The sequence below is a fragment of the Oryx dammah genome, unplaced genomic scaffold (assembly GCF_014754425.2).
Source record: "Oryx dammah isolate SB20612 unplaced genomic scaffold, SCBI_Odam_1.1 HiC_scaffold_27, whole genome shotgun sequence".
NCBI classification, from domain to species: Eukaryota; Metazoa; Chordata; class Mammalia; order Artiodactyla; family Bovidae; genus Oryx; species Oryx dammah.
This window is the reverse complement of record NW_024070211.1, coordinates 39,627,305-39,648,204: the sequence shown is the minus strand read 5'-3', so window position 1 is coordinate 39,648,204 and position 20,900 is coordinate 39,627,305. Positions and strand designations below refer to the sequence as shown.

Genomic DNA, 20,900 nt, shown 5'->3' with positions numbered 1-20,900 from the left:
TTTACTAGCGTGAGAGATGAGTGCAATTGTACGGTAGTTTGAGCATTCTTTTGCATTGCCTTTCTTTCAGATTGGAATGAAAGCCAACCTTTTCCTGTCCCGTGGTCACTGCTGAGTTTTTCAAATTTGCTGACATATTGACTGCAGCACTTTCACAACATCATCCTTTAGGATTTGAAATAGCTCAACTGGAATTCCATCACCTCCACTAGCTTTGTTGTAGTGATGCTTCCTAAGGCCCACTTGACTTCACATTCCAGGATGTCTGGCTCTAGGTGAGTGATCACACCATCGTGATTATCTGGGTCGTGAAGATCTTTTTTGTATAGTTCTTCTGTGTATTCTTGCCACCTCTTCTTAATATCTTCTGCTTCTGTTAGGTCCATACCATTTCTGTCCTTTATCGAGCCCATCTTTGCATGAAATGTTCCCTTGGTATCTCTAATTTTCTTGAAGAGATCTCTAGTCTTTCCCATTCTGTTACTTTCCTCTATTCTTTGAATTGATCACTGAGGAAGGCTCTCTTATCTCTCCTTGCTATTCTTTGGAACTCGGCATTCAATGGGTATATCTTTCCTTTTCTCATTTGTGTTTCACTTCTCTTCTTTTCACAGCTATTTGTAAGGCCTCTTCAGACAGCCATTTTGCTTTTTCGCATTTCTTTTTCTTGGGGATGGTCTTGATCCCTGTCTCCTGTACAATGTCACGAACCTCCGTCCACAGTTCATCAGGCACTTGGTCTATCAGATCTAGTCCCTTAAATCTATATCTCACTTCCTCTATATAATGATAAAGGATTTGATATAGGTCATACCTGAATGGTCTAGTGGTTTTCCCTACTTTCTTCAATTTAAGTCTGAATTTGGCAATAAGGAGTTCATGATCTGAGTCACAGTCTGCTCCCGGTCTTGTTTTTGCTGACTGTATAGAGCTTCTCCATCTTTGACTGCAAAGAATATAATCAGTCTGATTTCAGTGTTGACCATCTGGTGATGTCCATGTGTAGAGTCTTCTCTTGTGTTGTTGGAAGAGGGTGTTTGCTATGACCATTGTGTTATCTTGGCAAAACTCTAGTAGCCTTTGCCGTGCTTCATTCTGTATTCCAAGGCCAAATCTGCCTGTTACTCCAGGTGTTTCTTGTACCATTATTACCACAATCAATTTTGGAACATTTCCTCCACTCTCCTCCAAATCCCCACACCCATTAGCAGTCACTAATCTTTTCTCCCTAATCTATCCCACAAGCAATCTCTACTTTCTGTCTTCATAATTTTACCTACTCTGGCTATTTCATGTAAATAGAATAATATAATATGTGGTATTCTATGCCTGGCTTCTTTCACTTAGCATAATGTTTCAGGGTTGATGTTGATTTTTTTTTAAATTTTTATTTATTATTTAGTTTTGGCTGCACTGAATCTTCATTGCTTTATGTGGTTTTCTTTAGTTTCAGGGAGTGAGGGCCACTCTTCATTGCAGTATGTGGGATTCTCACTGCGGTACCTTCTCTTGTGGCGCATGGGCTCCAGGCATGCAAGCTTCAGTAGCATGCAGGCTTAGTTCTTGCAGCTCGAAGGTCCTAGAGTGCAGGCCCAGTAGTTGTGGTGCACTGGTTCAGTTGCTCCACTGCATGTGGAATCTTCCTGGACCAGAGGTCAAACTTATGTCCCCCGCATTGGCAGGCGGATTCTTATCCATTGTGCCACCAAGGAAGTCCTGATTTAATAATGAAATAAGATTCTGGTTTTATTTATGGATGATAGCCTTTTTCCTTGAATCTATCCAGCATTTATACTAATCAGGTTTATACATTACTTTCATTGTGTGTTATCTCTTCCCTCAAACCTTTGGTTGAATTCTTATTTTACCATTCTTCATTCATTCAATTCAGAAAATTGCACTGAATTTGCTGAATTCAATGCATAGTTGGCATTGAATATACTTGGCTATTGATAGAAGCATGAACTAGACAGAACTGGAGCCTATATTTTGCCTGGGGTACAAGGGTCTCCATAGGCTAATTCCACACTGTCTATCCAAATTCATTTTCCATTCCTTGGTATTTATGTTCTGTTGTAAGGGAACTCTTCCCTGTGTAGAGTATGTTTGTTCTTGCTTCTGTACCTTTGTCAATGTATTTCTTCTATCTGAAGTTTCACTTCTTCTCTTAACACTTAGTTAAATGTCACCCAGGATTCATGGCTCAGATCTATTCTGGCTTGATCTGGACAGTCATCTTTGGCTACTTCACCTGCCATGGATCTCTTGTGCTTCATATAACTTATTTTTATAACCACACAATTTAATATGGAAATTAATGTTCTCCTGTATTTTTTGCTATCCTTTAACATGTGATTGTTTTGCTTTTCCAACTGTAGATTGAAAATGTAAAAGTGGAGGTACTACCTATAAAATGGTGATTTTGCCCATAAAAGTAAAATGGTGATTTTACTTATAAAAATGGCAATTTTATGTAAAGCAACCTAAAAGAACGTAAATTGCTTAAAGGCAGACTGAATCTCACACTAGTCTTAAATACCCTCTCTCTGCCAGGCATCTAGGTTCTTGCTGAATGACTGAGGATGCTTTCCAGTCTTTTTCCTTTGCTGCAACAGTCATATCTATGCTATTTTTGTGTGACAACATTTTGAATCATTCCGCTGTGTGATTTGGGGAGGAGAACGAAGAACACGTGAACTTGGCGGCAACTCAGCTAATTAGAAACCCTTTTCGCTTCTTTACACTTAAGTAATTGGTCGTCCTATTTGTCAGGTAAGGTTCAGGGCCATGTTTCAAAGTGCTGAAGTTGCTGGAAATTTTTTCTTCAGAAAAGCGAGGTAATACTCTGTAAGTTTATTTTATTTTATTTTATTTATTTATTTATTTTTACTTTTATTTGCATTTATTTTTTGTGGCATTTATTCCCAGGCCATAAGTTTTTGTTTCTTCAGTTTCTTCTGGGATATCTTTTTCTTTTGTGCAACCTCCTCTTCTGGTTTAGGAACAATCTGTTCTTTTTCAGTAAGGATCATCTCAATGTGGCAGGGAGAGCTCAGGTAGGGGTTGATCTGACCGTGAGCTCTGTAAGTCCTGCGCCGCATCCTGGGGGCTTTGTTCACCTGGATGTGCTCAATGACCAGAGAATCTACATCTAAGCCCTTAAGTTCAGCATTACTCTCTGCATTTTTGAGCATGTGTAGTAAAAATTCAGCACTCTTTCTGGGCCACCGACCCTGAGTCCAGCCCCACTGTTTGGCCTGTGCACACCTACCAACTCCACCGTTGTATCGACGGAACGGCACACACTGCTTCTTTAACGTGACATCCTTCAGATACTTGGTGGCTTTTCGGATATGCATACCCTTTATGGCCTGGGCAGTTTCACGAGTGTTCTTTAAGTGTACACGAAGATTTGAACCTCTTGATTTGCATGATTTTGTGGGGTTTTCTGGGTCAAGTGAATAGCACACCATTTTTAGGGGTCACCTCAGGCTGCTTACCAGAAAAAAAAGTGTAAGTTTATTCTAGAATTGACAAACATTTGTTTAATATTATAGGGAGGAAAACTTTACACTGATTTCAAAGGGTAAAGGTAAAATTTAGGAGATTTAATCTTGTTTTGAATGTAACAACTAGCAACACTTGGAAGCTATTGTGGCTTTTGGTCTAGAGGCTTCAGCACTAAGAGAAGCAGGCTCCAGGTATCTGGAGCTCATATCTCACAGCTATATCTTTACTTGAGATACTTGCTTAAGAAGTAAGATGTCCTACCATCTCCTTCTGCCCTCAAGAATCCTGCTTTTCATTCCCACTTTCCTAGCCAACCTGGTAGGGTGTTGAGGTTAGGACCATATTCCACAAACACCAGGAAGATGGAAGCCTCAAAGAAGACCAAAGCTCAAGGAGCCTTTCTTTTTCACTTTTTCCTGGTCACAGGTTAATATAACTTTACATCCTTCCATCACAAGTCACAAGGCCATTCAGCTTTAGCATTTAGAAGACTGGTGGTTTGTTAATCAGGCACTCATTTGGATATGTTGTAAGTGCTGGTGAAATAGACCTCTGAGATGAGGTTCAGTTATCCTAGGCTTAGTTATTTTCCACAAGTGCCTGTTAATGTGAACAAAATCATGACAAAGTAATTAGCAGAAAACATAGGTAGCTCTTCATCCATCTCCTCAATCTCCCTCATCTTCTCCATATACCAAATTGTTCTATCTCCTTGAGAAAAAGGCATATGTCCAAAACACGGTGAAACAGTTTGCTTCTGCTTTCCATTAAATTTAATTACTTGTATGAAAGAAAGTCCTGCTGCTAAGCTGCTAAGTCACTTCAGTCGTGTCCGACTCTGTGCGACCCCATAGACGGCAGCCCACCAGGCTCCCTTGTCCCTGGGATTCTCCAGGCAAGAACACTGGCATGGGTTGCCATTTCCTTCTCCAATGCATGAAAGTGAAAAGTGAAAGTGAAGTCGCTCAGTCGTGTCCAACTCTTAACTATCCCATGGACTGCAGCCTTCCAGGCTCCTTCGTCCATGGGATTTTCCAGGCAAGAGTACTGGAGTGGGGTGCCACTGCCTTCTCTGAAAGAAAGTCCTAGTCTGATTTAATTTTGAGGTACTGCATATATGATTATTCCAGGGGTACCATAGGGACTTCGTGTTCAAAGAATACACATTTCCATTTGTAACTTAAAATTATGTGTCTTTTTTACTGCACTGTAGAATAAAGACAAATGCAATATCAAGCTGATACCTTCTTCAAGAGTTTTCTATTTTTGACTTTTGCAGTCTCTCTACAAATTATTTTCACTCTCTCAACTCAGGTACTTCTAGAACTCAAGGAATAGTCAAATGTCACTTTCCATGATCCCACAAACTGACAAATACCCCAAATATGCTTACCCTCCTTGTATGACAGTAGCCCACGAAAGCTGCTGGTCGAACTTCCAGCTCAAGGATACACACATTTTCCCCCCCTCTTCTATTCTGGTCAAGATGGTCAGCACTGGAATTTGAGGCCTATGGCTTTCTTGCAGACTAAGACAACAGACTTTATTTGATTTGCCTTCTTGCAGAGCAATCAAAAATTACAATTAAGTTAAAAAATAACCTAGTGCTGCCTCCTCCAAACCACACTTTCAGAAACGGCTGCTCATTACTCATGTGTGGCACCAGAAAATTGTGGTGTCATGTTCAAGGTCTGCAGCCAGTGGAGATCTGTGGGGTTGGGAAAAGGGCACAAATGACTCTTTCATGTCCGTTACCTTCACTCCCTTGGCACCACCACAAAATTCAAAATCTACACTGGGAGAAAGAAGGAGCACTGGGGGACTTAGACAGGAAACAAGAAAGAAAACTCTCCTCCTCATTGAATGCATGCACGAATTCCTTCCCCCGATTTGTCAAGTTGCCTCCCGTTTCAATGCTGGCGCTCCTCCGCCATCGTGTAGCATCTAGATTCTGGACAACTGTTGGGGAGACTTCGATGGGGAGGGCTGCTGTACTTGACAAACGCCCCTCCTCTGAGAGTCGAACCAAAAGACCCCATTCACGTTCCACGAAGCCACCTGCCACTCACTAGGAACAAGCGAGCTTGGTGAAATGGAAGAATCAAAATTGTCACACACTGTAAAATGATTTCAAATATAATTTCGTTTGCATGTGCTTGGCCAGAGGATTCTGAAAGACAGCACCCACTATTTTCTTTCTGAGTGACATTTCTTAGCGTTAACAGGTGGGGACAGTGATGGTTAGTGATCTAGGCCCGGTGAGTTCCTGAAGATTCAGCAAAAACAGTCTGTGGAGTCTGCTCAAGTTTGAAAAGCTAACACACGCAAGAATAATTCTGAATTCTCATTTGATTCTAAATTTTACTCCTTTTTTTCTTAAAAAAAAATTGATATGTAATGTTATATTAGTTTCAGGTATACATTGTAATGATTTGGTATTTGTATATATTGCAAAATATCACCACAGTAAGTCTAGTTAATTTTATTCCTCTTAATAATAAATCCTTAAAAACCAGAAAACAAAAAGCGTACTACCATATTATTTTTCTTAAAAACAGAAAATAAAAGGCATAGGAGATTTTCCTATTTCAAAAAGTTTGTTAAAATCCCATTTCTCCATAATTAGCCTTAAAGCTCCTTATCAACTGTGTCTTCTCCAATTAGCTGCTCCACACCCTTCTTTATCCATTATGGGACTGTTCTAACAGGAGGAAGGTTCTGGCTAATCAAATACTTCACTCATGGTGGATGATGATGTCAACATTGAGCTCTTATCTGATTCTCTCCCAAGGGTGACAATCTCTACTTAGATTCTGGAAACTAAGTTATAATTTGGGTTGTCTGGGTTGACGTAATTGGGTTGATTTGTAAGTGGCCATCATGATTCCTATCAAATTATACTTTGCATCCTGGTAGAAACTATCTCAGGGACTAAAAGAATTTCAACTTTCTCCAATGGCTGAATGGTAAAGCTGAACCCAAGAACATAAATTTCTTAATTCACAAAAAAATATAGGATGGGGTCTACTTCAGTTTTTCCACATTATGGAAAGTGCCTCAATGGCTATAGGCTCATGAAGCCATAACCTCACAGAACTTCAGTAGAAGTATTTGCAAAGAGTAAATACAATTATGTGGCCCACATATTCTGAGCCCCAAAGCAGGCCATGTGGTCTCATATAAATGCATGCGTACTATTTACGGGGAAAGTAGATTAAGATATTTTAAGTTGAGACAGTTCAGGAAATTCTTATGGTACGATCAGCAGAATCTTACTTCTCTATTGAGTTAATTAGCTATGTGTCTAATATAAATCTGATTTAGGTCACAACTATTCATTTTGGCCCAGTTATGTCATTATTACTCACTGAATAGTATACAAGGAAAGGCTCTAAGTCAGTAGCCCCCCAAGCTTTTTGGCACCAGGGACCATTTCATGGAAAAAAAAATTTTCCACAGACCAGAGATGGAGATGAGATGGCATCACTGACTCAGTGGACATGAGTATGATCAAACTCTGGGAGACAGTGAAGGCCAGGAAAGCCTGGCATGCTGCCATTTATGGGGTTGCAAAGAGTCGGACACGACTGAGCGACTGACAACAGTGAGAGGTTGGGTAGGAAGTGGTGGGAGGGGGATGGTTTTGAGATGATTCTCATAAGGAATGAGCAACCTAGAGCCTTCACATGTGTAGTTCACAATAGAGATCATGCTCCTATGAGAATCTAATGCTGCCACTGATGTGACAGGAGGCTGAGCAATGTGAGCAATGGGGAGCAGCTGTAAACAGAGGTGAAGCTTAGCTTGCTGCTTGCTGCCACTCACCTCTTGCTCTGTGGCCCAGTTCCTAACAGGCCATGACCAATACTGGTCCGTGGCCCAGGGACTGGGGACCCTTGCTTTAAATGGTTTCTTTAACTTGGCTAAAGGGGCCCAGAGAGGTGATGGGGAGCACCCTGGTAGCTCGGATGGTAAAGAATCTGCCTGCAATGCAGGAGAGTGGAGTTCGATCCCTGGGTTAGCAAGAACCCCTGGAGAAGGGAATGGCAGCCCATTCCAGTATTCTTGCCTGGAGAATCCCATGGACAGAGGAGCCTGGCAGGCTGTAGTCCATGGAGTTGCAAAGAGTCTGACACAACTGAGCGACTAACACACACACACACATACAAGGGCAAAACTAAGGCCCAGGGAGGTGATGGGGAGCTAAGATCACCTAGCTGGGTTATGTCAGGCCTTGGCACCCCAACTCCCGTCTCCTTAAGTACTCTTCACTACTCTCAGAAGGGGCCTTAATGAGGGCATCTAGGGTCAGAGTGCAGCCTTGGGGTTTGGTTCAGCCTGAGAATCCTGAAGTCACTGGATACCCACGGAGCCATCATATAGAAATGGAGGATTTCTAAACCGTCTCAGTCCCTGCATGGAAATAAGATGCACAGTCTAGATTGGTCCAGGTTTACTCCCACAGTTTTGATCTGAACTGGATCTGTCTTTGGCTTATGTAAGGATTTATTTTCCAACATATTTAGTCCTTGTACAAAAATTCTCTTAAGTAGTCACATCTTGTGTAAGTTTCTAAACATGGAGTATCATTCTTATTATTGAATGGGAAATTCATGAATTAAAGTAACATGAACTTCAATTAAAAAATTTTTTAAAGATAAAGTAACATGAAATTCTATGATGAAAATGGACTTATTAACTTAAACCCTAGGCTATTTACCAAGAGAAGTAACTTTATTAAAGGAAGAAGCAACCAGGGCTGGAAAAAAACGAAGCAAACTAAATCAACTCCCTGAAAGCATGTATGTAAGAGAATGTGAAGAAACAGTGCTTTTCAGAGGGACCTGTTGAGGACATCTTACCAACAACAAAAGACCCCATGTTTAAAGAAGTAGAGAAATAGAGGAGAAATTAAAGCAATGTTACCTGATCATGCATGGGAATGACCCACTAAGAGTTAGGAGAGACACAAAAGGTAGAAAGCAAAGAACGAAAGGAGAAGTATGTAAAGGATGGAGTTAAAAAAAAAATTTTTTTTTTTTTTTAAAGGGAAAAGCAACTCAGATGCTCACAAAGAGAAAAAAAGGATTGAAACTGATTTGAGATCTGAAATGGGAGCTAAACATCTTGACTTCTCTTCTCAGTTCTATCCCCACTAAGCTGTCTGACCTTTTTAATAAGTCCCTTAATTTCTCCATGCCTCAGTTTCCTCACCTACAAAATGAAGTGATCATACTAAGTTATTCAAAACTAGATGATCAATAAGGATTTCTCTCAGCTTGAAGATCCTATGATTTTGTGACTAACAGACAGGGAAAACATCAAAAGAAGCTTGTTGAATACCCCCAGGAATGTAGAAAGGAAATGTCTGGGGAGATAGATAAAAGGTGAGTTTAACCAGACTAATTAGAAGATACCCAAGGAAATTTTCAAAAGAAGTAAAATAATGTCACCAGCTTTTTGTTCCTCTGCTTGCTGAGCGCCATTCAAAGAGAGAGTTAATGCTTTTCAGGAATCATGCCCTCCCAGGTGTGCAACCAGATATCAGTTTTCCTGATGAAGTCTGCAAATCCTTTTCTTTCATCAATGCATTTAATTAGTTAATGTTTAGATAGCACTTAGGGATGGAAAGTACAATATAAGTGCCCAACGTTATTATTACTTAACAGCTTTTATGAGACCATCAATGCCTAAGATTAAATGAGAAACAAAAATGAGTTCCTGAGGAGAAGGTTGTGATCTAATAAACTGCTGGGTCACTGATGTGAGGAAAAACAAACCCTGCACATAAGTGGAAATAGGTGTTCTTTATTAGCTTGCATGCCATTGTCTTTAAGAATGTGGGCAGTTTTTTATTCTTTGCCTCAAGGTGTCAATAAGTAGCAAACTACCAGTCAGTACTGATGATAACTTCACACATCTGTTTTTGAAGATTATCTGCTGTGTTTGTGGTGTTTATGCTGTATATCTGTATACCCAGGATATGGATTCAAATACGTATGGAAATTTAGTATACAGTGAAAGTGAGGAGAGAGAAATTATGTAATAAATGATGGTGGGGCAATTGTTTAGCCATCAGAGGAAAAAAACAAAGCTGAATCTCTAATTCACTTCATAAAAAAAATGTAATTCCAGACAAATGGAAAATTTCAATATAATAATAAACCATAAAGGTATTTTTAAAATTATAAACATATTAGAGAAAAATGTCAGATAAACACTTATGTGAGTAAATATTTTATAATCTTAGAAACCATAGGAAAGTGATAAATCTGAATATGTAACATTAGAAAATTAGTTACAATACAAAATACCATTTACAAAGTCATATGACAAAAAATTGGGAAAAATATTTCCTACTTAGATAAAAAGAATGCCAATTTCCTTAATATAATTTAATTATAGGTTAATGAAATTAAAAGGCAATTAACAAAAACTACATATGGCCACTATAATATAAAAAAGATATTCAACCTTACTTATAATGAAAAAAATACAAATCAAAATCATAATGTGAAGTTATTTTTTATTTATCAGGATGGTTAGGATTAAAAATATTGTTAACACAGAAAGTTAATGTGGGTATAAGAAAGCAATCATTCTTAAGACACTGAATGGAAGTAAAAATTGGTTTCCCCTTTTCAAAAAGCAAGTGGCAATATATATCAAACTGCAAAGCATACATACCCTCTGACCTGGTAATCTCATGTTAATGAATTTACCCTACAGACTCATTCACACAACTGTACAAGAACATGTATGAGTGTGTTCACTGCAGTACTGATTCTAACAGAGAAAAACACCACAGGTTAAAAAATCAAGGTAACTCTATATTACGTATCTAATAAAAGAATGAAGTAAACCTTTATGCATACTGAATGGGCACATGTGCCCAAGGTCCACAGTACACTCTTAGTTGGAAAAGGGAAAATGCAGAAAGGTAGTATAGTTTGATCCCATTTGCAAAGAAATAAAAATATTCACATGCGTATATAGGAATGTCTGGAAGAAGATAGACAGATTATTTTAAAAAAGCTACCTCTGCAGAGTGTGATGTGAAGAACAAAGGCAGATGTTAAAAACAGAATTCTGCAATTATCAGAGAAATTAATACAATAATAATCCCATTTACAATTACATCAAAAAGAATAAAATACCAAGGAGGTGAAAGACCTATACACTGAAAACTCTAAGACCTTAATGAAAGGAGCTGAAGATACAAGTTAATGGACGGATATTTCATGCTCATGGATTGGAAGAATCACTATTGTTAAAAAGTCCATACTATCCCAAACAATATACAGATTCAGACCCTATCAAACCCTATCAAAATTCCAATGGCATCTTCTACAGAAACAGAACAAATAATCAAAATATTTGTATGGAACCACAAAAGACCCTGAATAGCCAAAATAATCTTGAGAAAGATGGAAGCATCACACTCTAATTTCAAAGTATCATACAGAGCTATATTAACCAAAACAGTGTAGTACTGATATAAAAACAGACACATTGATCAATGGAACAGAAATAAACCCATGATATATATTCAATTAATTTATGACAAAGGAGCCAGGAATATACACTGGGGAAGGGGGAGCCTCCTCAGTAAATGGTGCTGGGGAAACGGAACAGCAAAATGCAAAAGAATGACACTGGAACACTATCTTACACCACTTACAGAAATAACTCAAAATGTATTAAGAACTTGAATGAAAGATCTAAAATCATAAAACCCCTAGTAGAAAACATGGACAGTAAGCTCCTTGACATCAGTCTTAGAGATGATATTTTTTAATCAACACCAAAAAGCAAAGGCAGCAAAAGCAAAAATAAACAAGGGAAACTATATCAAACGAAGAAGCAAAGAAAACCATCAAAAAGGAAAAGAAAAAATCAAATGGGAGAAAATATATCTGATAATGTTAATATCCAAAATATATAAAGAACACATACAATTCAATAGCAAAAAAAGAAAAATCTGATTTAAAAATGGGCAGAGGATCTGAATAGACATTTTCCCAAAGAAGACATACAGATAAATAGTTACATGAAAAGGTGATCAACATCACTAATCACCAGAGAAATGTGAATCAAAACCATAATGAATCCTCTGGTCCCTTCAGTGGTCCCTCCCTCTTCCAGTTGAGCCGGCACTTGCTCCCAGCACCCAAAGGCACCCAAACCCCTCCTGGTGCCCAAATGGTTTCCTTTCCCCCAGCAGCCCCTCAGTCCTCCCGGTGCAAGTGAAAGGGAACACTCATTGCACTGCAGGTGGGAATATGAAATGGTGTAGCTGCTTTGGAAAACAGTCCAGCATCTCCTGAAATAGTTTTGAACAAAGAGGTACCATATCCATTCCTTTGTATATACTTAATGATAAGAGCATTAAGAACACAGGTCCACAAAGACTCGTACACAACTGTTTATAGCAGCATTATTCATAACAGACAAGAAGTAAAAACAACCTAACGTCCATCAGCTGATGCATGGATAAGAAAATGTAATATATATCCATTCAATGGAATATTATTCAGTCACAAAAAGGAATGACTTAACTGATACATTCCACAACATGGGTGGGCTTTGGAAATACTATAGTGAGGCACCTTCAGCACCACCACTTCCCACCTCCTTTCCTTCCTTCAGTCAGTAACTCTTCTTGCCTGTTCACTCAATGCCAGCCCCAGTAGGTCAGCTGTTGTACTTTACTGCTGTATTTTTCAAGATACTACATTGTAAGATTAAAAATATTTTCTTAAAAAGAAAACACAACACAATGAGATACCACCTCACACCTGTTAGAATGGCTATCATAAAAAAAGACAAGAGTTGGTATAAATGTGGAGAAAAGGGAATCTTTGTGCACTGTCGGTGAGAATGTAAACTGGTGCAGCCATTATAAAAAATGTGACGGCATGGAGGATCCTCAAAAATTAAAAAACAGAACTACCATATGATACAGTAATGCCAATTCTGAGTATTTATCCAAGGGAACCAAAACAAAAATACTCACTTGAAAAGACATATGTACTGCTGTGTTCGCTGCAGCACTGTTTACAACAGCCAAGATATTGAGGAGGGCATGGCAACCCACTCCAGCATTCTTGCCTGGAGAATCCCATGGGCAGAGAAGCCTGGAGGGCTATAGTCCACAGGGTCTCAAAAAGCTGGACATGATTGAAACGACTTAGCACACAGCACGAGATGTGGAAGTGACCTAAGTGTCCATTGATGGATGAATGGATAGAGATGTGAGGCATGCATGTGTGTGTGTGCGTGTGTGTGTCTATATGTATGTAGAATGTGTGTGTATATATATTCTGCCATAAAAAAAGTGAAACATTGCTATTTGTGACAACATGGATGAACCCTGAGGGCATTATGTTAAATAAGTCAGACAGAGAAAGGCAAATACAGTATGATCTCCTCATATCTGGAATCTAAAACAAAACAAGCTAGCTTATAGTTACATAAAACAAATTGGTGGTTTCCAGAGGCAGTGGGTGGGGAGTAACTGAAATAGGTGAAGGGAGTTAAAAGGTACAAACTTCCTTTTATGAAATATATAAATCATGTAGATATAATTTACAGCATCATTAGTACAGTTAATGACACTATAGTGCATATTTGAAAGTTGCTAGGAAAGTAGATCTTAAAGTTCTCAGGACAAGAAAAGAAATCCTGTAACCTATTGTGGTGATGATCATTTTGCAATATTTACAAACAGTGAATACTACATTGCACCCTGAAGCTATCATGTTATATGTCATTTAAACCTCAAAAAAAAAAAAAAAACTATCACAGAGACTCACACAAAGATGATAACTTCTTAAAACTAACAGAGTAGTAGTAAGAATGGAGAGGGAAGAAAAATTTTAAGAAAAAATTGAGTGGTAACATTGGAAGAGCACGTTTGGTGACTGTGAATGATGTTTGTGATAAAGAGTTAAACTCTGCTGATATTTGACTGCAAACAGCTTTTAAGCCTCGCACCTGCTTCTCGTGCCCCACACCTGGGTAAGCTGATAAGGAAGCCCAAACACCCACAGGAGATTCAAACCACCCACTCTCCTGCCTTCTGATGGCAGTCCTCACCTGGCCCACTCTCAACCACAATAAAAGCCCCAAGCCAGTCTGCTTTACCTGCTCTCTGCAGCCATTCTGGACCAGCCTGAGACTGCTCTGCTCATCCCAGAGACCTCAAATTATATGTAAGTAATAAAACTTTTCGTCCCTTCAAAAAATATATATGTATATAATCCTGTATTTTTTAATGTTTACATGAATACGTGTGGCTGCTTTTTATAGTAAATGCTTAAACTGTTAAAAGAGAAACAATGACAGTGCCACAAAGCTTGGCTTTAGAAATATGTATACATGTAATTTGCATATGCATATGTATAAGCATCACAAAAATGTAAAGAACCTTCATTTTTTTGGTTTTATGTGACTCGTGTTTTCACTTATCCCCATAACATGTTTATTGTCACAAAAAAGTTCTTGAAAACTGCCTATCAGTGAACCTGTCACGGCCAGATCAGACTCAATGCTTGTATCCAAGGAGACCTGTCCGTCTAATCAGAATGTTCTCTTGACTTATGGGTTTTTAGGTTTGGGAAGGTAACACTGCCCTGCTCAATTAGAATGATTTATAAGATATGCATAGTGTCAATAGCCGTATCTAATTCTAGGCAATTTAAGGTTGGTTTTTGTTTACATAATTATCACTGAATTCTAGACATTTAATCTTATCTTTTTAAATACCTAACTGGGAGTTAGTAAGTAAGCAGTTGGTTAGGATGAATATTGCATTTTCTACGAATGGCGCGTTTAAATGTTTTAAATGCCCTTCTCCAGCAATGCTGGGCCTCCTGCTCTGTCAGAGTTGACTCTCCCCCTCAATGCTCCATCCCTGGAGGCACGTTACTTGATCTGGATCACCTGGTTGGTCCCGCAGTGCCTACTGTTTTAGATTGTGTTTTTGCAATCAATAGGAGGAGAAACAGAATTGGTATCAGATTTTCAGAATCCATTCCCCATCTATTCAGAGGTCACAATCATTCCACGTCTCCCAGGGTGCCTGCAGGGGAAGTGTGTTGCCCGGTTTGAACACTCTGACCACGTCATTTGGTGTCAGCCAGAGAAGGGTCAATGTACTGACTAACCTGCTTTAGATGTGGCCTTAAGAAAGAAAAGAGAATGGTGGTTTTACAACAGGAGGACATTCAAAGATAAGATGAGCTTCAAAGAGAAAAGCACTCTGAATAGTATTCCCACCTGTGACACATTAGAGGCTCAGTAAGACCTAAATGGAAAACTGCCCTAAGGTAGGAAGCCCTGTAAAACAGTGGAGTCTACAGAGGGCCAAGGGCAGGCAGTAAAGTACTTGGATGCAATCTCAAAAACAACAGAATGATCTCTGCTCATCTCCAAGGCAAACCATTCAATATCACGGTGATCCAAGCCTATGCCCCAACCAGTAACACTGAAGAATCTGAAGTTGAACAGGTCTATGAAGACCTTCAAGACCTTTTAGAACTAACACCCAAAAAAGATGTCCTTTTCATTATAGGGGACTGGAATGCAAAAGTAGGAAGTCAAGAAACACCTGGAATAACAGGCAAATTTTGCCTTGGAGTACGGAATGAAGCAGGGCAAAAGCTAATAGAGTTTTGCCAAGAGAACGCACTGGTCATAGCAAACACCTTCTTCCAACAACACAAGAGAAGACTCTACACACGGACATCACCAGATGGTCAACACTGAAATCAGACTGATTATATTCTTTGCAGTCAAAGATGGAGAAGCTCTATACAGTCAGCAAAAACAAGACCGGGAGCAGACTGTGACTCAGATCATGAACTCCTTATTGCCAAATTCAGACTTAAATTGGTCTAGTGGTTTTCCCTACTTTCTTCAATCAGGTATGACCTAAATAAACTCCCTTATGATTATACAGTGGAAGTGAGAAATGATTTAAGGGGCTGGATCTGATAGACAGAGTGCCTGATGAACTATGGACGGAGGTTTGTGACACTGTACAGGAGACAGGGATCAAGACCATCCCCATGGAAAAGAAATGCAAAAAAGCAAAATGGCTGTTTGAAGAGGCTTTACAAATAGCTGAGAAAAGAAGAGAAGCGAAAAGCAAAGGAGAAAAGGAAAGATATAAGCATCTGAATGCAGAGTTCCAAAGAATAGCAAGGAGAGATAAGTAAGCCTTCCTCAGCGATTAGTGCAAAAGAAATAGACAAAAACAGATCTCTTCAAGAAAATCAGAGATACCAAGGGAACATTTCATGCAAAGATGGGCTCAGTAAAGGACAGAAATGGTATGGACCTAACAGAAGCAGGAGATATTAAGAGGTGGCAAGAATTCACAACTGTACAAAAAAGATCTTCACGACCCAGATAATCACGATGGTGTGATCACTCACCTAGAGCCAGACATCCTGGAATGTGAAGTCAAGTGGGCCTTAGAAAGCATCACTATGAACAAATCTAGTGGAGGTGATGGAATCCGGTTGAGCTATTTCAAATCCTGAAAGATGATGCTGTGAAAGTGCTGCACTCAAAATGCCAGCAAATTTGGAAAACTCAGCAGTGGCCTCAGGACTGGAAAAGGTCAGTTTTCATTCCAACCCCAAAGACAGACAATGCCAAAGAATGCTCAAACTACCACACAATTGCACTCATCTCACACACTAGTAAAGTAATGCTCAAAATTCTCCAAGCCCGGCTTCAGCAATATGTGAACCGTGAACTTCCAGATGTTCAAGCTGGATTTAGAAAAGGCAGAGGAACCAGAGATCAAACTGCCAACATCCACTGGTCATGAAAAAAGCAAGAGAGTTCCAGAAAAACATCTATTTCTGCTTTATTGACTATGCCAAAGCCTTTGACTGTGTGGATCACAATAAACTGTGGAAAATTCTGAAAGAGATGGGAATACCAGACCACCTGACCTGCCTCTTGAGAAACCTTCCTGCAGGTCAGAAAGCTGGAACTGGACATGGAACAACAGACTGGTTCCAAATAGGTAAAGGAGTACATCAAGGCTGTATATAGCCACCCTGTTTATTTAACTTATATGCAGAGTACATCATGAGAAACGCTGGGCTGGATGAAGCACAAGCTGGAATCAAGATTGCCGGGAGAAATATCAATAACCTTAGATATGCAGATGACACCACCCTCGTGGCAAAAAGTGAAGAGGAACTAAAAAGCCTCTTGTTGAAAGTAAAAGAGGAGAGTGAAAAAGTTGGCTTAAAGCTTAACATTCAGAAAACGAAGATCATGGCATCTGGTCCCATCACTTCATGGGAAATAGATGGGGAAACAGTGAAAACAGTGTCTGACTTTATTTTTTTTTGGCTCCCAAATCACTGCAGATGGTGATTGCAGCTGTGAAATTAAAAGACGCTTACTCTTTGGAAGGAAGGCTATGACCAACCTAGACAGCATGTTGAAAAGCAGAAACATTACTTTGCCCACTAAGGTCCGTCTAGTCAAGGCTATGGTTTTTCCAGTGGTCATGTATGGATGTGAGAGTTGGACTATGAAGAAAGTTGAGTGCCGAAGAATTGATGGTTTTGAACTGTGGTGTTGGAGAAGACTCTTGAGAGTCCCTTGGACTGCAAGGAGATCCAACCAGTCCATTCTAAGGGGGATTGGTCCTGGGTGTTCACTGGAAGGACTGATGCTAAAGCTGAAACTCCAGTACTTTGGCCACCTCATGCAAAGACCTGACTCACTGGAAAAGACTCTGATGCTGGGAGGGATTGGGGGCAGGAGGAGAAGGGACAGAGGATGACAGAGAATGAGATGGCTGGATGGCATCACCGACTCGATGGACATGAGTTTGAGTGAACTCCAGGAGTTGGTGATGGACAGGGAGGCCTGGTGTGCTGCTATTCATGGGGTCGCAAATAGTCAGACACCTTTGAGCGACTGAACTGAAGGGCAGGCAGCCGGTGATCCAGCATCTAATACCCTTCTCCTCAACACCTGGATGGCCTGCCTTTCTTGGTTTCAGCATCTGGGCTGGAGGAAGACACAGACTCTCTACATTCATTCGCTACTGCTACAGGCAGCTCCAGCAAAGAGAAACTATCCACTAGGTCAGAAAATTGTATGAGTTGTAGAGGTTTGTTTTCCTTGGGCTTCCTGTCCTTCAGAAACATGATTCATTAAAATAAGGATTTCACTTGTTGTTCTTTAGTCGCCCAGTCGTGTCTGAGTTTTTGCAACTCCATGGACTGCAGCAGCCAGGCCTCTCTGTCCCTCAAAGTTTGCCCAAGTTCATGTTCATTGCATTGGTGATGTCATCCAGCCATCCCATCCTCTGACACCCTCTTCTCCTTCTGCCCTCAATATCTTTCCCAGCATCAGGGTCTTTTCCAATGAGTCACCATTAGCATCAGGTGAACAAAATACTGAAGCATTAGCTTCAACATCAGTCCTTCCAATGAATGTTCAGGGTTGATTTCTTTTAGGATTGACTGGTGTGATCTGCATGCTATCCAAGGAACTCTCAGGAGTCTTCTCCAGCACCACAGTTTGAAGGCATCAATTCTTTGGCACTCTGTCTTCGCAGGTCAGCTCTCACAACTGTACATGACCACTGGGAAGACCATAGCCTTGACTATACAGACGTTTGTTGGCAAAGTAATTTAGTCTCTGCTTTTCAAACACTGTCTAGGTTTGTCATAGCTTTACTGCCGAGAAGCAATCATTTTGTGATTTCATGACTGCAGTTACTATCTGCAGTGATCTTAAGAGCCCCCAAAGAGGAAATCTGTCACTACTCCCTCCTTTCCCCCTTCTATCTGTCATGAAGTAATGCAGCAGGATGACATGATCTTAGTTCTTTTTAGTATTTAGTTTTAAGCCGGCTCTATCACTCTCCTCCTTCACCCTCATCAAGAGGCTCTTGAGTTCCTCTTTGCTCTCTGCTATTAGAGTGGTATCATTCGCATATCTGAGGTTGTTGATGTTTCTCCCACCTATCTTGATTATGGCTTGTAACTCATCCGGCCCAGCATGTCTCATGATGTGTTTGGTGTATAGATTAAACAAACAGGGTGACAGCCGACAGCTCTGTTGTACTGAGAGAAGAGGTTTCATTGGTTATCTAATTTATTAAACTGAGGTATAACATAGATAAGGTGCATGGATCTGAAGTATACAGTGCAATGACCTTTTAAACTTACATGTGAAACTACCTGTTTTCTTGGCCTCCAGGCCCAACCACTCCAGCCCATTCTCTGTGCCATCATCAGAAGGATCTTACTAAAATACAGATTTGACCAAATAAAAATGACATCAGCTCTTGTGCCACCCCTACAGCAGTGATTAAATATGTGCCAATCATGGCTCTAAGCTTTTAAATTCATGATTTCCTTTAAGATAATACAAGTCAAGCACTTGGAACACTGGCAGGCATGCAGTGAATATTAAATAAATATTATTTGCAAGAGCCCTAAAAGGTCATTATTGTACACCACATGGAACTCTGCTCAATGTTATGTAGCAACCTGGATGGGAAGGGATTTTGAAGGAAAATGCATATGTGTGTATATATGGCTGAGTCCATCCACTGGTCACTTGAAACTAGCACAGCTATCTCCCAATACAAAATAAAAAGTTAAAAAAAAAGAGTCCTAGAAGGTCAGTATTTTTATTGTTAATAATTTATAGGAAATAGAACTGAGGCTTAGAATGCTTGAGTCATTTGCCCAAGGTCACCCAGCTTGCATGTGTAGAGCAGGGAGCTGGACTCTCAGAGCCCAAGTGCTAACCACGAGGTGTTAGTGCTATCCTAGAGCTGGCATTTCCTTAATGAGAACTCCCAAAGCCTCTTCAGTCCCAATGGGATGAGGTCTCAACTCCTTATCAGGCCCTACAAGGGATTCCCACCAGCTAGGTGCAGCCTGTGTTTCCACACTTGCTTCTGGTTTTTATCTACCTTGCATCCATCTCCTGCTCTCAGATGCTTGCCTACTCATCATTCCCTGAAAAAGTTTTGATCTTAATAGCTATCATCATTGCTCTCAGCATGTGTGAGTTCTGGGTGCTTCTGTATCTATTTCCAATTCTTACTGCAACTGTCCAAAATAGTATCACACTCATTTTACATATAAACTGAGACATAGGAAGATTATGGGACTTGTTTCATGGTCAGTGAAAATGAAATGTTAGTCGCTCAGTCATGTCCAACTCGGTGATCTCATGGACTGTAGCCTGCCAGGCTCCTCCATTCGTGGAATTCTCCAGGCAAGAATACTGGAGTGGGTTGCCATTCCCTTCTCCAAGGAATCTTCCTGACCCAGGGATCAAACCAAGGTCTCTCAAGTTGCAGGCATATACTTTACTGTCTGAGCCACCTGGGAAGCCCCATTTCATGGTCAGAGAGCCCATCAAAGTTGGAGTCTGAACTCAGGCTGTCTGACTGCCATGTGTGATCCATCCTACTCTGCTGCCATTCCCTTCAAGCCACACGTTCTCATAACTGGCTCGAGTGTTGCCTGGTTTCTAAGGCATTTTTGACTCTGGCCACCAGTGTACCTGTCTTGCTCTGTTGCTTTCCACAGGTATAAAGAGATGACTCGTTAAAGAAGAATGGCCCATGCTCCATTTCTATTCTAGGCCTTTCCAAGTGCATTCAACCTCTGCATTAAAAAAGCTGAAACTGAATATTTCTGGAATATTCCCAATTCAGGCCCTGGAACCCAACACTGAGATGACAGCTCTGTCCAGGCAAACTGGCAAGTCTTAGGCCAGACAGGGTTACGATCTGATGGCATGAACACAGAGGGCAAATGGAGAAGTTGCTGCCAGTTAAACACCATGTGTACTTTAGCAGAACCTCTTGGGCTGTGTGATTCATGCACTCCTGGGACATGGATAATTCCTGAGAGATGAGCTAGCCAGCTCCTCAAACCTGAGGAAAATGGGAGGATGAATTCTGTGGGCCACTGGAAAGGCTGGAGTGGGCAATTTTTGAATTCATCTTGAAAAGCATTTTATCATTGGAATAGCTAACATTCTTGTTGATTATCTAGAATGAAAAATACCAAAGCATCTGAACATTTGATACATGTTCAGTTCCTTTTGTACCTAAAAAGCAAATATTAATGTGCAATCTGTAAAAAGTCTCACAGCTTGATGGGGAGTGACTGGCTCTGCAATGACCTCCTGACAAATTGTGGCAGCATTCGGTTGTCATCGTTCAATCATACCTGTAGTTAAGATTATAAAATAAGTCACTTGATTCTTTAGCACATTATTCTTCCATAAATTTAAACTAATACTTATTTTTTAATCCTTTTTTATTTATCTTTTAAACTTCAAACTTTTTATTCTGTACTGGGTATAGCTGATAAACA

General features: G+C 40.1%; 2 protein-coding genes across 8 annotated transcripts in view; both read right to left on the bottom strand.

The window, feature by feature from the left end:
• The window catches only part of PLEKHM3 (pleckstrin homology domain containing M3), a 208,861-nt gene that overhangs the window by 38,131 nt on the left and 149,830 nt on the right, over window positions 1–20,900 (bottom strand). The gene's annotated exons all lie outside the window — the stretch shown is intronic.
• Window positions 2,919–13,425, bottom strand: LOC120854568 (60S ribosomal protein L17-like). 7 transcript variants are annotated; one of them, XM_040228696.1, is made up of 3 exons: window positions 13,412–13,424; window positions 9,178–9,179; window positions 2,919–3,495 (listed from the first exon to the last, which is right to left on the bottom strand). In XM_040228696.1, exon 3 carries the CDS (start codon window positions 3,471–3,473, stop codon window positions 2,919–2,921), a length of 555 nt encoding a protein of 184 aa, XP_040084630.1. In that variant the 5' UTR covers window positions 3,474–3,495; window positions 9,178–9,179; window positions 13,412–13,424. The 7 variants fall into 7 exon arrangements, with proteins under 7 accessions (XP_040084630.1, XP_040084626.1, XP_040084631.1 ...); XM_040228692.1 differs by having other exon boundaries at window positions 2,919–3,492; XM_040228697.1 differs by having other exon boundaries at window positions 2,919–3,486.